General features: G+C 43.0%; 1 protein-coding gene across 1 annotated transcript; it reads left to right on the top strand.

Annotated features, from left to right (window-relative positions):
* The first annotated feature begins 2,985 nt into the window (after positions 1-2,985).
* LOC144266372 (olfactory receptor-like protein OLF2) lies at positions 2,986-3,924 on the top strand. Its single transcript, XM_077819830.1, has one exon. It carries the CDS (start codon positions 2,986-2,988, stop codon positions 3,922-3,924), a length of 939 nt encoding a protein of 312 aa, XP_077675956.1.
* The last annotated feature ends 14,714 nt before the right edge of the window (positions 3,925-18,638 follow it).

Genomic DNA, 18,638 nt, shown 5'->3' with positions numbered 1-18,638 from the left:
CCTTACACTATAAGGCATTATCTGTGGCTGCAACATTGTTTTAAGAGCAAAAGAGCTTACTCAAACCAGCCAGGCCTGAATTCTATTAATGGGGATTGAGAAGAAGCCCTTAGGCCTTCAGCAGGGAGACCTCCTCGACCCTTATGGCCTTCCATCCCCTCAACTTAACTAGTGGCCATGCCCTGTGGTCTCCAACATTAGCTTCTCAGACACTTCTATTTAAACACACTGGATTAGTTAAAACAATAAAACAAATTTTATTGACTACAAAGATAAATTTTACATGAGTGCAACTGAGAAGGCATAGAAGTCAGACATGGTTACAAAAAAAAATAAAGCTAGAATGCAACTTGTGCCTAAGTTAAGAAATGATGTGAAATTCAAAGCAAAAGTTTCCTCACCACATGCTTGCAGCACTCTTACTGACCACATTTCTTAGGTCAGGACACAACCCCTGTCCAATGGCTGCTTACTTTATGCCTTCAGAAGCTGTGAATCAATGGGTCAAGAGAGAGAGAGAGCAGTTCCGTGGGATGTCTGCCCCTTCTTTTTATAGTTCTATCCCCCCTTTGAGTAACAGTTCCATCTGGTTACCAGAAGACGAAAACTCTGTGTAGAAGGATGTTCCCTGCTGCTTTTTCCTCACCTATTTAGATACAAAATTAAGTAGAACACACATTTCTTTGTTTAAGACAGACCAGTTTGCCAGCCTCAGTTTGGAACATGTATTAATAACAAGATACAGTGTCATTTTATAACTTCACATGCATTATCAAAATTGTATTAATATTAAGATGAGAGAATGACTATTTCTGGTTGACTCATAGATTTATTTAGCATCTTACATCTGAGCTCTGTGTGCAGATAATATGGATGGAAGAGGGATAGTTTTGTGAACTGCAGAAGTCCGTAGCATGCTTTGGTCTCCTCCTGAGCTCCTCTGGTCATCATGTGGTCTCCATCAAGAAAAAGGAGTGAACCTATCTTTCCTACTTTGGGGAGTAACCTAGCAAGGGAAGGACATAGGATACCTTGGGTGATTCGCACTCTATAAATAGCCATATAATCTGGATTACTCTTACATGTCTGGCAGGTTTTCCATTCCACCTATTGGGGCCAGGACAATGAGGTGATTCTGAAACCAGGAATGACTGGGAAGATATCAGCTACAGCCCCAGAATAACTGCCCTCCCTCCTCCCCATTTCCATAGCCTCCTCACCCAGATGCCCAAGAAGACGAGGTGGGGGGAGGCTACAGGGACCCACACAGTCAACCCCAGAGGATCGCACAAGCATCAGAAAACTGGAATATCCTGTATTTTGATTTGGTTTCTGGACTTGTCCTTCCCTCTTCCTCCACCCCCGTAACCCAATATCCCCTCCCCCATCTAGCTTCTGATTTCTCTCAATGTTTTGTCAACAAATAATAAAAAATGTTTTTTAAACAATTGTGACTTTATTTCCTTTCATATATATATAGAGAGAGAGGGTGGGTAACTTTAAGAGAAACAAACACAACTCTCACACCTTACTATAGTACGTTTCACCTGTATCTGACTTTCTGTTACTTTGATTCCAAATTTGTTGCTAAGGCTGTTTGAAAATTTTTCTTGAGAAGTTTTTTGTATGGGAAATTGGATTTTTCATTCAACTCTTTTTTCCATGAAATAATCTTTTCCTTGGATATTATAAGATTTCTATCAACATACCAAACTCCCCTCCTCCCTAAACCATGGCTGTGGGAGTCAGATGTTGTTCCAGGGCAGTTCAGCAAGAGGAGAGAACATCATGCATACTGGGGGATATAGTCCAGCCTGGGATCCTGGCCAATGGAAGAGATTGGTGGTGTGTGGTATGTGAGGCACCCCCATGGTATTTCAGATTAAAAATATTAAGGTTTTAGCAAAAAGATTTTGGTCTCCACAAAAAAAAAACAACAACAACTTTTTGTGGATCAGCTCTAGACAGTACCTGGCTTGCACTGAAAACAGCAGTATAAAATATACCCCTAACCTCATACTCTGTAACTCTGGTAGAAATTGCATCATTTAATAACACAGTAGAAAGAGTAGGTCAAATTAATCACCAGGGCACCAATTAACCAAGGGTAGCTTTGGCTCACTGAAAGTATTAATTAGGTTTGTGTCTTTCTCAGCTCAGGTATTCCCAGTGGCTTCAGGAATCATGTCCCATAGATCACACATCTCACTATAAAACTTCCCGAATGCTCCAAACTGGCATTTTCTGTCCATGAGGAAACACCAGCACATCGCTCTCTCTCTCTCTTCTCAGCAGGTACGTGCTATTGTCCTGAATTACAGTGACACACCCACACGCAGACACCCTGGGGATCAGCAGGTACTGAATTCCAGACCTCCAGCACCAAAAGCCTGAGCCCCAACTCTGACCCCTTTAGCTAAAGGAGTGACCTCCTGGGTTGGAAAAAATAGGCAATTACCTAGTCACTGAAGCCAGTGCTTCCCATGGTGTCTCTGGGTTTTCATACATACTACAGGAAATGCAAAAACGCTTAATTAGCACAGTAAGCAACTTTACCCCAGACAGACATGCCAAGCCACAGAGCTCCCCTTGCCCAAAGAGGGTCAAAAGATTGAAACTCCTTTACTCTCACCAATTCTTTAGATAAGGAATGATCCCTTCAGACTGATTCTCTCACAGCAGGGTCACAAGTCATTGTTTTCTGTTTGGATTAGTGAACAGGAGTGTTTGTGGGGGGGCGGGGGGCGGGATGATTAACCTGCCTGTCATTGTATTTGCACAGTGTGTCCATTATATCGAACACCTGGAATGACCAGCTGTGAACATCTGGCTCTGTGGACTAAGCCCTTCCCAGAGCGGGTACTGATTTCCATTAGAAACTGATCTCCTTTTATCTTAACTTACTTCATTACAGAGAAATGACAAGTTTTCCTCACTATCTATCTGCCCACATCTCTCTAGCTGTCTGATCACTCTTGAGAGGAGATGGAAGAGGGAAATCACTCGGAGGCGACTGAGTTCATTCTCTCAGGACTGACAGATCGTCCGGAGCTGCAGATCCCCCTGTTTGCGGTCTTCCTACTGATTTATGGTTTCACCCTGGTGGGGAATGGGGGGATGATCTTATTAATCACAATTGATCCTCGACTCCACACGCCCATGTACTTTTTCCTCAGGAATTTGTCTTTCTGTGACCTCTGCTTTTCCTCGATAATTTCCCCTAAGATGCTGCTGAATTTCTTAGCCGAGAGGAAAAGCATTTCTTTCACTGCCTGCGCTGTGCAAATTTATCTTTCTATTATTTTTGGAGATGTTGAGTGCCTCTTGCTGGCTGTGATGGCGTATGACCGTTATGTGGCCATCTGTAACCCACTGCTCTATACGGTCACCATGTCCAGGCACTTTTGTAAACAGCTGGTGGCTGGGGCGTACACTGTGGGGGTGGTGGATTCAATGTTAAACACATATTTTACATTTCGGCTGTCATTCTGCAGCTCCAACATCATCAATAATTTCTTCTGTGATGTCCCCCCGCTCCTGGCACTATCCTGTTCTGACACCCGCATCAATGAGATTGTGATGTTTGTTTTAATTTGCTGCATTCAAGTGATCAGCTTTGTGACTGTCCTCCTCTCCTATGTCTATATCACCTCCACCATCCTGCAGATCTGCTCTGCCGAGGGCCGACACAAAGCTTTCTCCACCTGCACTTTCCACTTGACCACTGTGGTCCTGTTTTATGGCACCCTCCTCTTCATGTATTTGCGTCCCGCCTCCAGCTATTCCATGGATACAGACAAAGTGTCCTCAGTGTTTTACATGCTGGTGATCCCCATGTTGAACCCCCTCATCTACAGCCTGAGGAACACGGAAGTGAAGGACGCCCTGAAGAAAGCAATAAATAAACTCCTAACCAGTTCTTGAATCTGTTTAATTCAGGACTGGTTTAGTGCTGGGGAGTGGAAACAGGTGAATTCAATTCTCAGCTCATTACAAAATAATTTTGGAGAGCACGTGGTAGTTTTGTTCATTATTATATTGTTATTATTATTATTTTTTTTTTGTATTCCAACAAGGTCTGCAGTCCCCAACTGAGATCAGTGAACAAAACATGGGAAGCATCACAGGAAATGAAGGAAACCCAAGTCCATAGTGTGTCAGGGTCGGTCACAGAGACCCTCATTGTGACTGTCACCTCATGTGCTGAAATGACCTCTGAGCCCATTTTCCCTTCCAGCCTGGGCCTCCAGAACCCTGTCTTGTTGAGCCAGACACACTCGCCAGCTGCAACAGAGACCTAGGCTCTGGGTGATGCCCCCAAAGGTGCAGATCTAGGCTGAAACCAGCTCAGCAGGACACCTGTATCCAATACATACACAAACAGCTCCCAATGGGATCTAAACCCCAAATAAATATCTTTTACTCTGTATAAAGCTTATACACGATAAAATGACAAATGCTTGCCCTCTATATCCCTGCAAGAGACATATGCACAGCTGTTTGCACCCCCTCCCCAGGCAACAATTACTTACACTATGTTTATAAATAAACAAAAGTGATTTTATTCAGTATAAAAAGTAGGATTTAAGTGGTTTTAAGTAATAACAGACAGAATTAAGCAAAATAAAACAAAACACTCAAGCTAAGCTTAATACACTCAGAAATCAGTTACAAATGTTCCAGTTTTTCTGAGGATTGAGGACACTTGCCTGCAGTGAAAGGTTTGAATAAGCCAGATGAACACCATTTCCTCCCTGTCATCCTTCTTTATTAATTTATTCAAATCCACCACAAATGCTATATAACATCACACATTTATTTATTGCCATAACTCATTTCATTTTCTTCTTTCAGTCCTTCTGGGAGCAACCATAATATATTATAATAAAATTATAGGTCAATAAACACTCGTCTTTCTCATGTTCTGTCCCACTTCCTAGAAGAATGAAAAAGCTGTGGAAAGAGATGCAGCCACTCAAAATGGATCTCAGCATCTGCTCTGCTGCTGAGATAACGTCCTTGGCTTTCCCCATGGTGCTGTTTCCATACATGGAATGTTGGTCCCATTCGCTGAACAGGGTGTGGGGAAAAAAAGATCTGTGACCTAAAGCTGAAAACAATCGTATCCCATTTCAAAACCCACCATCTTTCTGGGCTCACGGATCTTGACCTCCTCCCTGGGTTGGAAATGGTGATGCAAAGGGGAAAGGCACCTTGTCTCAGCCTCAAAACCTTCAGCCATTCCCTTTCCCCAAAACTGTCTTTCTTAAAATCCTCCCTCTTTATCCCGCAACCACATTGCTCAGCAATTAGCTCACTGCTTCAATTCTGCAGAGCAGACCACCACACATAAGAGAGAGGAGAGAGACTTTTTTATACTTGATATCACTGTAAAGGCTGTACTGACCTGTGGGGCAATGTAAGTGATTTGTCCACTTTGTGGCAGAGCAGAAGAATGAACCCAGGTCTGCTGAGTCCGAGTCCAGCAGACCATCTGCCCTCCATGCATCAGGGAGAGATGGATGAAATGATTCCTTCTCCTACCCAAAAGAATCTGCTATCGTGTGACCCTAAATCTTTACATAAATACACATTGGGTCAAATTTAATACCCCAAACCAAAACTCATGGATGTCCCATTATAAGAACATAAGAACGTTAAGAATGGCCATACGGAGTCAGACCAAAGGTCCATTCAGCCCAGTATCCTGTCTACCAACAGTGGCCAATGCCAGGTGCCCCAGAGGGAGTCAACCTAACAGGTAGTGATCAAGTGATCACTCTCCTGCCATCCATCTCCACCCTCTGACAAACAGAGGCTAGGACAACATTCCTTACCCATCCTGGCGAATAGCCATTAATGCACTTAACCTCCATGAATTTATCCAGTTCTCTTTTAAACCCTGTTATAGTCCTAGGCTTCACAACCTCCTCAGGCAAGGAGTTCCACAGGTTGACTGTGCGCTGTGTGAAAAGAACTTCCTTTTATTTGTTTTAAATCTGCTGCCCTTTCATTTCATTTGGTGGCCCCTCATACTTACGTTATGGGAACAAGTAAATAACTTTTCCTTATTCACTTTCTCCACACCACTCAAGAATTCATATACCTTTATCATGTCCCCCCTTAGTCTCCTCTTTTCCTAACTGAAAAGTCCTAGCCCCTTTAATCTCTCCTGATATGGGACCCGTTCCAAACCCCTTATCATTTTAGTTGCCCTTCTCTGAACCTTTTCTCATGCCAGTGTATCTTTTTTGAGATGAGGAGACCACATCTGTACACAGTATTCAAGATGTGGGAGTACCATGGATTTATATAAGGGCAATAAGATATTCTCCATCTTATTCTCAATCCCTTTCTAATGATTCCTAACATCCTGTTTGCTTTTTTGACTGCCGCTGCACACTGGGTGAACGTCTTCAGAGAACTATCCACGATGACTCCAAGATCTTTTTCCTGATTAGCTGTAGCTAAATTAGCCCCATCATATTCTATGTATAGTTGGGGCTATTTTTTCCAATGTGCATTACTTTCCATTTGTCCACATTACATTTCATTTGCCATTTTGTTGCCCAAGTTTTGTGAGATCTTTTTGAAGTTCTTCACAGTCTGCTTTGGTCTTAACTATCTTGAGCAGTTTAGTATCATCTGCAAACTTTGCCACCTCACTGTTTACGCCTTTCTCCAGATCATTTATGAATAAGTTGAACAGGATTGGTCCTTGGACTGACCCTGGGGGAACACCACCAGTTACTCCTCTCCATTTTGAAAAATTACCATTTATTCCTACCCTTTGTTCCCTGTCTTTTAACAAGTTCTCAATCCAAGAAAGGATCTTCCCTCCTATCCCATGACAACTTAATTATCGCTTCCATCTATTATGTACCCATGTCAGTTGCTATAGGACATTATATCTCATTGGCTTAGCCAGTCCCCTTGTTGTTCTGCAGTTCCTCACTGGTGACTTTTTACCAGGTTAATCAAGAGATTCACTGAGTAAAGTACAAATGTTTCTTCTCTCAGGCTTACAGAATGATCGTTCTGTGACATGTACTTCTGAAACTGTCTGTCTGCCTCTGTGTCTACCTATCTACATTCTTATACAGGGCACATCACAGTCGAATTGGAGAGCCTTACAGACTGTTAAAGTGAGCAGATATGGGTCTCTAAAACTATTTTAAGGTCAGTGATTTCATGCCAAGCTTTCAGTGAGCATTTCTATGAGATGTGGTTATTATTTGCATCGCCTATGGAAAGAGCAAGTGCCAGAGAGAGCAGCCACCTCAACGACATTCCCCAAAACAATACAGAGAGGAGATGAATATGTTTTTTATTGGTTATTAAAATTACAAGAAAATGCATTCATCTTGAAACCACTTCCCCTCCCCAGTGATCTCCCCTGTACCTCCTTCACCTCCTTGTTCCTCAGGCTATAGATCGGGGGTTCAGCATGGGGATCGCCACCGTGTAGAACATTGAGGCCACCTGGTCTTGGCTCAGTGAGTAGCTCATGTTGGGGGATAAGTATGTCAAGATCAGAGTCCCGTAAAACATGGTGACTGGACTTGATGGCCTCTCGAGGTCCCTTCCAGTTCTATGATTCTCTGAGCTGGGGAACAGTTCATGTTCTGATCATGCAGTAACATTTATATTGCACTGGGAACTCTGGAACCACAAAGGAGACCTCCTCAAACCCCAAACCTCCTAATCTCCTAATTGTACTAAGCAATTAAACAGTGCAGCCTCGGAACAGACTGGTTTAAATACATATTCAAATTTCAAAAGGAAACGCAGATGCTTAGAGTTGCGCATCCTGCAGGACAGGACACTAAATGGAAAATATTAAAATCAAACCCAGCTATAGTTTTTGAGTGACTATTCTTGGAAAATAAACCATCCAAGAGGCTGAAGAGGGGAGGACAGAGTAACTCTTGGGAATGAGTTTTACTCCTTTTCCACTCAAGACATCAGATTGAAAGCTCAGCTGATAGTGATCAGAAATTGTGATTTATCTTAAGTCTGACTGATGTCCTTTGTGCAATGAGTTGGGTCCCTGACTGCATCTTCTAGCACGATAGGTGGCCACATCTAGAGCTGGTTGGGAATTTGTTTTTCCTCTGAAAATTTCACATTTTCATTGAAAAATCATAATTTGTCATATTCTGGCTGTGCACTGAAATATTTTGACTTGGAAATGCTGTAGCAGTGCCTCATGGGAGTTGTAGTTCAAGAGCCTCTTGCTTCCACTTTTTTCTACAGGCCGCACTCCCTGGTTGGCCTACGTGTTCCACGGTGCACTATGGTCTCCCTTCTTGGTGAGGGGAGGAGGTGTATTATTACAGATTCGTGGCCCCAGTGCATCATGGGAGATGCAGTGGCAAATTGAAACATGAGCTACTGGAGCTACAGCTCCCATGAGGTACCCTGGCAGCATTTCAGAATGGAAGTATTTTAGTTTTCAAATTAAATCCAAAAATATTTGGGCTCTCAGGGATTCAGGTTTCAGAGGACAAAAAAAAAAAAAATTCCACTTAGGTGAAAGCCTAATATTTAATGAAAAATAATTTTGATGGAAAATGTTTGACCAGCTCTGCCCACATCATAAATTCCACCATTGCAATTAGTGCTTATTGGTATCTTGTTGACAACTTCAGAAGAGAAAGCAAAGGGTGACGAGGCCGCAGAGACTGAATGCTCCCATCATCCCCTGGAGATGTTGCTTCTAAGTCAGCATTGAGGCACATTAGTCGGAACTGGCTGGCGTGTAACTTTATTGTAGCTGCCCACAGTGTGGCTGATGTGGGTGATTGAGAGCAGTCTTCAGTCTCCAGAGCTGTCCGTCAGACACCTGTCACTCACATCATGTTCACTTTAAGATATAGTGAGCTCTTTGAAAAGTCACTTAGTAAAAAATGGCATCACGGCTCTCAGTGTTTATTGTCTCTCACTAATATCTACACCAAGTACGCTCCGATCATATCTCACTGCTAACCTGGGAGTTTTTTGAAAACTTTGCCTGCTCTCTGAGAGTCAAACGGGGCATTGTCCATCTCATGCATCATCATCACGAGCCAAACAGGGCCCTTAGTGACACATCTCCAATCACAGCACCTTCAGTAGGTTTGCCCAGATGTAAACAATTGGATCTGAAGAAACAATTTTACTGATGATGCATCAGATTGGAAAGTGTCCAGCTCCTTCTCTCTCCTCAATGTCAGTTCTCCAGAGCTAACAGAAATAATCAGCAGTAAAAACTGATTTCTCTCACTGAAGATAGAAGATGTGACTGTAATGCAGACAGGGAGCATGTCTGTGGTGTAGGCAGGTGACATTTTTTCACAGTCAGTTTTCAGAGATTGCCTGTGCTTGGTATGAGTGGTGAAAAGATACACACCAGAGAGGTTTATAGCCATACTTGTTCCTGGCCTTTACATAGATAGACAGGGTAAGAATGGCACAGCTGAGGAGGTTTTATGGGAGGGGGCGGAGCTGTCAAGGAGGAGGCAGGGCATTCTGCATCCTGCCTCCAAAGCAGTTCCATCAGCATCCAGTTGCTATCAGCATCAGAGTTTATCCTGCTTCTTCATGAGCACTGGGGTCCCTAATCCCTGAGGCATGATTGTGATAGGCATTCCTGGGGTGCAACCTAGAATTGGGGCACTGCTAAGCTCTCTGTCTTACCAACCCGAGCTCCCTTCCATATTGTAATAATGCAACAGGTCTTGCACCGACACAAACATTCACAGGCAGGGACACACCCAGCTGAGTTACATGAATGCTTTTGCCAGCTGCTATGAACAAACAATAGGCTTCAGTCAGTTCCTTCTTGCTCCCCAGATTAGGATCCCAGACCTGTATTGTCCTGCCTTGGTCAGAAGCCTGTCCAGTGTAAGTTATTACCCCATCCACCCTCCCTCAATGTGGAGAGGACAATGCACCAGCAGATTTCCCTTTACACTTCAAACAACACACTGTTTTAGGTAAAAAAAAAAATAAAACAGGTTTATTAACTACGGAAAGACAGATTTTAAGTGATTATAAGTAATAAGTGTACAGATCAAAGTAGATTACCTAAGAAATAAAACAAAATCACAATCTACGTTCTATAACCTAGACAGGATTTGAATCAAGCAGTATCTCACCATGATGGTACAAACAGCTCACCAGTCTTCCACAAACAGGCTGGAATTCCTCCTTTTCTGCCTGGGGCCACTTCCTCAGTCAAAGTCTTTGTCCTCTAGCCATCTTTCCAGGTGTTCAGTTGAGGGGGGAGTGAAGCCAAGTGATGATGTCACGTCCCCCTTTTATAGCTTCTGAGGTGTGGAGGAACTTCATTGTCCCAAACAAAGCCCCTAGCACAGTTAGTGGAAAAGTACAGGCACAAGATGGAGACCAGTGTCATAAGAGCTGATCACATGCCCTTGCGTGCTTTGATGGCTCACTGCAGGGACCATTACCTATATGCTGGCTACAAAGTCTGCAAAATATCTGTTGGGTCAGTGTTAGGATATAGATATTCAGGCCTGTCTGTAAAGGCCTATACTGTAAGAATTTAGGTGTATTCTTATCACTTGGCTAGTTAGGGGTATAAAAGAAAGAATCAAAATCATTGTCTGCTGGTGTGAGAGCCTTCTCTTACTGTGACAGTCTGAGCCCGTGTGCTTAGGCTAAGATCTTTGGCTAAGCAGCAGAGGCAGCCATAAGCTGAGAAGCGACCGGTCACATCCTCACCTTCCAAACTAGTCACATTGAAATAAGGTGCTATTCAGCTGTTAGGAATACAATCCTGTCCTGTCACCTCCAGAGAAAGGGAAGTGCCGAGAAAATGTAAAAGGAAACTTAGTTTGATAGCATTCTGTCTGGCAAGAACTCACTTATCAATAGCTGGGATGTAAAATCCTCACTTCTGTATTGTTTTGTTATTATAGTTCCCACTTTGCTATTGTTTGTCTGTATAATCTCTGTCTGGTTCTGTGATTGTTTCTGTCTGCGGTATAATTAATTTTGCTAGGTGTAAACTAATTCAGGTGGTGGGATATAATTGGTTAAATAATCATGTTACAATATGTTAGGATTGGTTAGTAAAATTTCAGTAAAATGATTGGTTAAGGTATAGCTAAGCAGAACTCAAGGTTTTACTATATAATCTACAGTCAATCAGGAAGTGTGTGTGGGGGGGGGGGGGAATAGGAACAGGGAATGGGGTTTAGGAAATTGGAATCATGTTTTGCTGAAGGGGTAAATGGGAACAGGGAATGGGGGTAGGGGAATTGGAATAATGTTTTGCTAAGGGGGGAATGGGAACAGGGACAGGGAACAGGGACACAGGTGTAAGGCTCTGTGGTGTCAGAGCTAGGAAGGGGGACACTAAGGAAGGAAACTGGAATCATGCTTGCTGGAAGTTCACCCCAATAAACATTGAATTGTTTGCATCTTTGGACTTCAGGTATTGTTGCTCTCTGTTCATGCGAGAAGGACCAGGGAAGTAAGTGGGTGAAGGAATAAGCCTCTTAACAGTCAGGATAGCCTTATTCTCATTGCCCATCCCTCTCACGATGTGATAACTTGTTTGTAGAAAGTTTCTTCCTAACACCCACTGGTTAGAGGTTGGTTTCTGCTCTAATGAATATGGTTTATATCTGTCCCTGAAAGGAGCAGAATGGGGTGGGACTAAGCCATTGTTTCCGGTGCTGGGACTCCCCCACTTGCTCTGACCTAGGGCCCTGGGAGACCTTAATCCATCTCTGGTTGCCAGCACAGATTTTACTATGCCTTAAACCTGTTGTCACAGTTTGAATGTCACGACTTTCCCAAAACTTAAGAACCTATGTGCTGGCAATAAAGTTTTCCATGCCGTGGCTAGACCAGGACTGTCAGGCACAGGCTTATGCTGCACGGCCTGGGCCAGATCCTCAGCTGGTGTCAATCAGTGTAGCTCCATTCTCTGGCCCTTTGGTGCACTGCAATTTGGCCACAGATTACAAGGTAGGAAATTTCCTAGGCAACGCCTATGTTAGCTAAAAGTGACACCCGTCTTAGGGCAGACAATCCCAGTGATGCTGATGACCGACACAATCAATGTCAGTCTGTGAGCAGCCACTAGGAGGCAGTACCCCACGCAAAGACGAATACATGACAGAAATGCAAGAAAATACATGACATATGGTCAGGGCTGATGTAGGTTGGCAGGGAGGGAGAACAATTGTACCAAGGCCCCAGGCTCAGGGAGGGCCTCAAAACATCTGTAACTGGGGTGAAATTGAAGGGGTAGAGCTGCAGTGAACATGATATATCAGGTCCCCTGCCAATAATACAAGGTTAATGTGCTGTTGCTAGTCCCAAGACATAGGATTTATGCCTGTAGGGTATTCCCTCTTTGAGGTGGTTAGCCCCAAAATTATATTAGGCCTTACATCTGCACAGCAGGTTCTGTGAGGTGTTGTTAGTCCAAAAAATAGTGAGATTTATATCTACAGAGCAGTTGCATTGCCAACCCATGGATTACCAGCCCTTAGATAGACCTGCAGAAAAATCAGTGATATTGTTAACTCAAAGACTTTCAGATATAAGGCCTCCAATGCCATTTCTGTGTGGGGTGATGCAAGCTTAAGTAGTGTCATTTTTATATGTGTATAATACAGTGATGATGTGGTGTTGGATTCATATCTGAAGGATGAAGTCTGTTCCGTTGCTTTCCCAAAGATTATGATGCCCAGATGCCTGCGGGACAGAACCAGTGTGGCATTACTGACCCAAAGAGTATCAGGCCTTTTAATTATTAATAACTATTAGTATTATCTGCAGTGTAGCTGTGCCCATGTTAGTCCCAGGATATGCCCACATCATTCTGAACGGTTTCTTGCAACAAGTGTTCATTCTTTATGTTTAACAATCTGTTCCACCTTGCGTTTAGTTGTGACACTCTGAGTACCTTTCCCAGACCTGAAGCAGAGCTCTCTGGGAGCTTTGTCTCTTTCAGCAACAGACGTTGGTCCAAGAAAAGATATTATCTCACCCATCTTGCCCCTATTATTATTATGGCAGACGATCACAGGCGACGATCCTTATTATTTAATCCTAAAGATTATTTGACTTGATGCCTGTGCAACATAGTTAGCCTCAAGCCTCTCCAGGAGTTTATGCACGAAAAGATGTGTTGGGTCATGAGACTAACCAAACAGCTACTAGGCCTTTGTGGTGTTTCTATCCTAAAGACATAAGCATTTTGTAGAAAGGGCCATCTTGGGGTGTGTTGCTAACTTTAAGGTTATAAAGCCCAATGTTTGCTCTGTTGTGCCACTATTTCAAAGATTATTAAACCTTCTCCTTCCCGGCCAGTGTCTTTGTGTGATGTTGGTAGCTTGAAGATTAAAACAGATGCTTGTGAAATACACTGAATTAGTGCATCTGATAGTGACAGTTCCCAACCACTATAAAAGGATAATACTTTCATTTAGCTAAAAGCATCTTTGGATGTCTTCGGTTTGATCTTTGTTGAATGTGTGAGTCCTTCTTTCACAGGAAAGCCTCATTACACCTGCCCATCGGTGTCTTTGTGGTATTAATGGCTCCAAGGTGACGAAGGCTAATGACTGCAGGGCAGGGTTTGTGAGGTGTCTCTAGCCCAGTAATTGTTAGGTTGTCTGTCTGGCCAGCAGGTTCTGTGTGGGGCTGCTAGCCCCAGAAATATTAGGAATGAGGCCTACATGGCTGTACCTGTGTGATGCTTCTGGGCCAAAGATCAGTATGCTTTCAGGGTTCTTTTTGCCTGCGACATGTACTCGTCAAAAAACTAGGTCTTAAAAGTATAGGAGAATCCATACTGTTGCTAGGCTGGAGACCATCAGCTCTAAAGCCTTCTGGACGGCCCTGCTGGTTCCTTCACTCGTGCCATTTCTTTTGTGTATCCTGAGGCCTAATCATTTTTAAGTGAGCGACACCACACAGGTACTCCCCTATAGGCTTGAAGCTTTACAAACCTTAGGTGCACTTACCTCACAGTTGTGCCGATTCTCAAAATGCTCTCAGTGAATAAGAGACACAGTCATTATGTGGTGTTAGTAACTGAATAATTACTATGCCTTATGCCTATGTATTATACTGGCTTTGTGTGTGCGTGCTTGCACACACATGCACGAATGTACGACCTTCCAGCAGCAGGCTTGGGGAGCTGTAGCAGTCAAGCCATGTATTAAAGTTAAAGGGAATCTCATTCAGCTCAGATAGTATGGACCTGAGGATGGGCAGAAATGATGCTAGGATGGGTAGGAATGGCATCCCTAACCCTCTGTTTGCCAGCAGCTGGGAATGGGTGACAGGAGATGGATCACTTGAGATTACCTGTTCTGTTCATTCCCTCTGGGGCACCTGATATTGGCCACTGTTGGAAGACAGGAGACTGGGCTAGACGGACCTTTGGTCTGACCCAGTCTGGCCGTTCTTATGTTGACCTGTTTTTTTCTGTGCCGAAGACCTCATCGTGAGTCTTTGTGGATAATCAAGATGCCCTCATGGCTCATTACACCTGCACAGCAGATTTGCATATATTTGCTTACCTACACGTTATTAGATTACAAGCTTGTAGGGTAGTGCCTATGAGGTATGGCTTACCTACGGATTGTTAGTAGAGTGGATCAGAAATTTTCCAATGGAATGGTTTTTTACCACAAAAAAAAATATTTAGTCAACACTATCATTTCCGTACGAATATGTTTATTGTGGGGCGGGCGGGGCGGGAAGGAGATTCATTAAGAAAAAGAAACAATTGAAATGAAGTGTTTTGGTGGCATTGGACTGGGAACAATTTGATTTTCTCTTCCGACATGACTTTTTGTTTCATTTTTTTCCCCTTAGGATACTATCCTCTGTATTACCTATGTGGTGTGGCTCTCCTAAATATTATGAGGCCTTGAGCCTCGATGGAAGTACCTGTGAGGTATAACTGACCTAAAGATTACTAGGCCACAAACCTGTATGTGAATACTTATATAGCATTCCTCACTTAAAAATTATTAGCCCCTCATAACTGCCAGGCAGGGCCTGTGACATATTGCTCTCCTAAAGTGTATGAAGTCACCAGCCTGAAAAGCCGTACCTGTGTGGTATTGCTCACCCAAGTATTATTAGGCCATATGCCTGCATGGCATTACACATCTAAAGATGATTAGGCTTCAAGTAGTCCTTGTGTGGTTGTGACAGATGTTTTCCAAGGATATTGAATTAAGGTGAAATATATTTGGAGTCCATTGTATTAACTACAAAGCTCATGCATTAATGTGGGCCTGGATGATCAAAGTGCTGTACTGAATAAGGTGGCAGACAAGAATGGTCTTTTAGAACAATACATGTGAAGTGGATTTCATGGCAAATATCTAAGGAGAGGTGAATGCAAATTTCCCACCTCCAGTTATGGAAAAACCCAGTTTATTGAAGCTATGGCCTGAAGAGTGGGCCTTTTTCTGCTGACTACCTGTTCTCAAAGGCAGAAGATCAGTGGCCCAAGCTGTACAAAGGATAGACTGACCTATTCACAGGGGCGGGAGTTCTGAGCTGAGGTATTTATGAACTTGTAGTCACAGGGAAAACCGCAAAGTGTGGTTTGAAAGACTGACTCCTACCGGAGCCCCGGCTGGATTTGGGAGGTGATTTGGGGTAAGCTTATTAGCAGGTGTATAGGTTCTCTTATTGTTTTTAATATGTTTTCTCTGTAATAATTTCTCCTTAAGAATACATGTGCCAGCTTATCAAGGTCTGTATAGTAATTTATAACTGCTGGCAATTACACTGTTCATAATCTTTGATGAGAAAGCAAAGCACAGAAGCTGGCCTGTTTTGGCAGTCTGATTTCCAGGGGATATCACAGTGTAGGCAGTGAACTGGAAAATCCCCAGTTAGGCGGGGGAGAGATACAGATCTCTGTCTAAGAGAGGTGTTGGCTGAGGAGCTGGGGTCCTAGAATGGATGCCATTGGTGGACCAGTAGGTAACCAGATGTCCCAATTTTATAGGGACGGTCCCGATTTTGGTGTCCTTTTCTTCTATAGGCTCCTATTACCCCCCGACCCCCTGTCCCGGCTTCTAAAACAGACTCCAATGAGAAACTGCAGAACTGGAATTAATTTGCAAACTGGACACCATCAAATTTGGCCTGAATAAAGATCAGGAGTGGATGGGTCACTATAAAAACTAATTTCCCACTACTGTTGCTCACACCTTCTTGTCAATAATTTGAAATGGGCCACTCCGTCTCCATTGGCCCCATTACCACTTCAAAAGCGATTTGTCCTCCCTTGGTATTCTACTGTTGAGATTAGCCCACTTCCACTTCACCTGAATTATCTCATTAGCACTGACCCTCCACTTGGTAAAGCAACTCCCATCTTTTCATGTACTGTGTCTATATACCAGCTGACTATTTTTTTCCACTTCATGCATCTAATGATGTGGGTTTTAGCCCATGAAAGCTTATGCCCAGATAAATGTGTTAGTCTCTTAGGTGCCACAAGTACTCCTCGTTGTCTTTGTATAAATCCTGCTTCTCTTTTGACAGGACTCTTTTGGTTGAAGAAGCCTCTCAGAATCCCCTAAGTTAGGACAGCAATCATCAAGCTTGTTCATTTATCTCTGGGAGCTGCTAATTTCAATGAATGTTTGCAATGTCTTGGAAACACATTCCAATTTTAATGATGCACAGTGGACCCACTTTAACCACACTTCCAAACTTGCTTGCCAAGTTACGCAATCTCCGTTTGACAGGCACAAACTTTCTCCTCATCCCACCGAGAGCTTATTAAAATGGTCAGAAGCTAATACCGTTTCTGCAGAGATGGGTCAATGAGACTAAATTAATCGCCTCAGGTCCTGGAAGTGTAACCTCCCTGGAATTTGCATTTTTGTTTTGTTGCCAGAGCCAGAGTGATTATTTTGAACCAGCATGCATAATCTCCAAAGTGCATTACCTTGTTCTTCACAGGGGAATTAAAGAAATTACTAGCAGAGAATTTCCTATGAGGGAATATACAGAGACAGAGACTAATTATTTGATTTATAACTGCAAAACTGCACAGAAGATACATTTGACATTCAAAACTGTTGTTCCAGTGACAATGTTAGTATCAGTCAAATATTACTATTAATTCTATTAATGTCAGACCTACAAATCCACCTCTCTCTCTGTAGCCCACACACCCTCTGCCCAGACCTTGGAGACCAGGACAGACACATCTTGATTGGATGCACCTTAATACCGTGGGGAAACAATGAAAGAATATGGACAGAATAAACATGTTTTAAACTGAAACTCCTATCACCGCCACAAGTTACGAAACAGACTCTCCCATAGGATAGAATAATTCCCTTTGCTGAAGGAATGATTGGAATATTCTGACCTGTGGCATGCAGGATATGAGACTAACTGATAATCATGACCTCTTCTGGCCTTAAAATCTATGGACCCATGTACAGACTTAATTTCCAGTTTACAAATAATGCAAAGAGAAGCCTCTGTATTCAGAACTGTTTGGGTGAATTCAGAGTGAAATAAACAAAGATTAGAACCAGTTGCTAAAGAGAGAAAAGAATATTTTGAAAATCCACCCACTCCCCAAATAGACAGTGCACTTCATTTTGATCTGTCGCAACCCTCCTGGCATTTCTATTTCTACTCCTGGATCCCCAGACATTCCAGTCCTTTCCATCTCATCTCTATTCTACAGGATTCCCACACATGCCCCCAGCTCTGCATCAAATCCTAATTTGCATCCCTTTGGTTTCCATTACATTAAATACGTAGCATATGTGCGCACACGCACACACGCACACACACACACACACACACACAATCTCTACCAACACACTTTAGTTGAGAGGATAGTAGCTGAGCATTTAGGGGGCCGTTGGCAGGGCAGGGAGGCTAGCCGTAGTGGGGGCAAAGACACAATTGGAGGCTGGGGACTGGCTAGAGCAACATTTTGGGTGCTAGCCGGTTAGATGAGGTAAGTTCATGTCCCTGCCCCCCGTCAATGAGATTTTGACAGTCAACAGTATTTACATTTCTAAGTGCCCCAAAACCTTTTTGAGAATGATATTGGAGCAACATAACCTACAAAGGGTGTGACACCCGAAGAAGTTGTGGACTGATATATGCATGTCATAATTATAAAGGGAATGGTAAACCCCTTTAAAATCCCTCCTGGCCAGAGGAAAAATCCTCTCACTTATAAAGGGTTAAGAAGCTAAAGGTAACCTCCCTGGCACCTGACCAAAATGACCAATGAGGAAACAAGATACTTTCAAAAGCTGGGAGGAGGGAAAAAAAAAACAAAGGGTCTGTGTCCGTCTGTGTGATGCTTTTGCCAGAGACAGAACAGGAATGGAGTCTTAGAACTTTTAGTAAGTAATCTAACTAGGTATGTGTTAGATTATGATTTCTTTAAATGGCTGAGAAAATAGCTGTTCTGAATAGAATGACTATTCCTGTCTGTGTGTCTTTTTTGTAACTTAAGGTTTTGCTTACAGGGATTCTCTATGTTTTGAATCTAATTACCCTGTAAGGTATCTACCACCCTGATTTTACAGAGGTGATTCTTTTCTTACTTCTATTAAAAGTCTTCTTGTAAGAAAACTGAATGCTTTTTCATGGTT

The sequence above is a fragment of the Eretmochelys imbricata genome, chromosome 6, assembly GCF_965152235.1.
Source record: "Eretmochelys imbricata isolate rEreImb1 chromosome 6, rEreImb1.hap1, whole genome shotgun sequence".
Taxonomy (NCBI): domain Eukaryota; kingdom Metazoa; phylum Chordata; order Testudines; family Cheloniidae; genus Eretmochelys; species Eretmochelys imbricata.
The sequence above is the reverse complement of the archived record's forward strand: the minus strand, read 5'-3'. Positions and strand labels throughout refer to the sequence as shown.

Bases quoted from the DNA above. Each gene is read 5' to 3' on its own strand.
- LOC144266372 (XM_077819830.1), top strand. From the start codon at position 2,986: ATGGAAGAGGGAAATCACTCGGAGGCGACTGAGTTCATTCTCTCAGGA.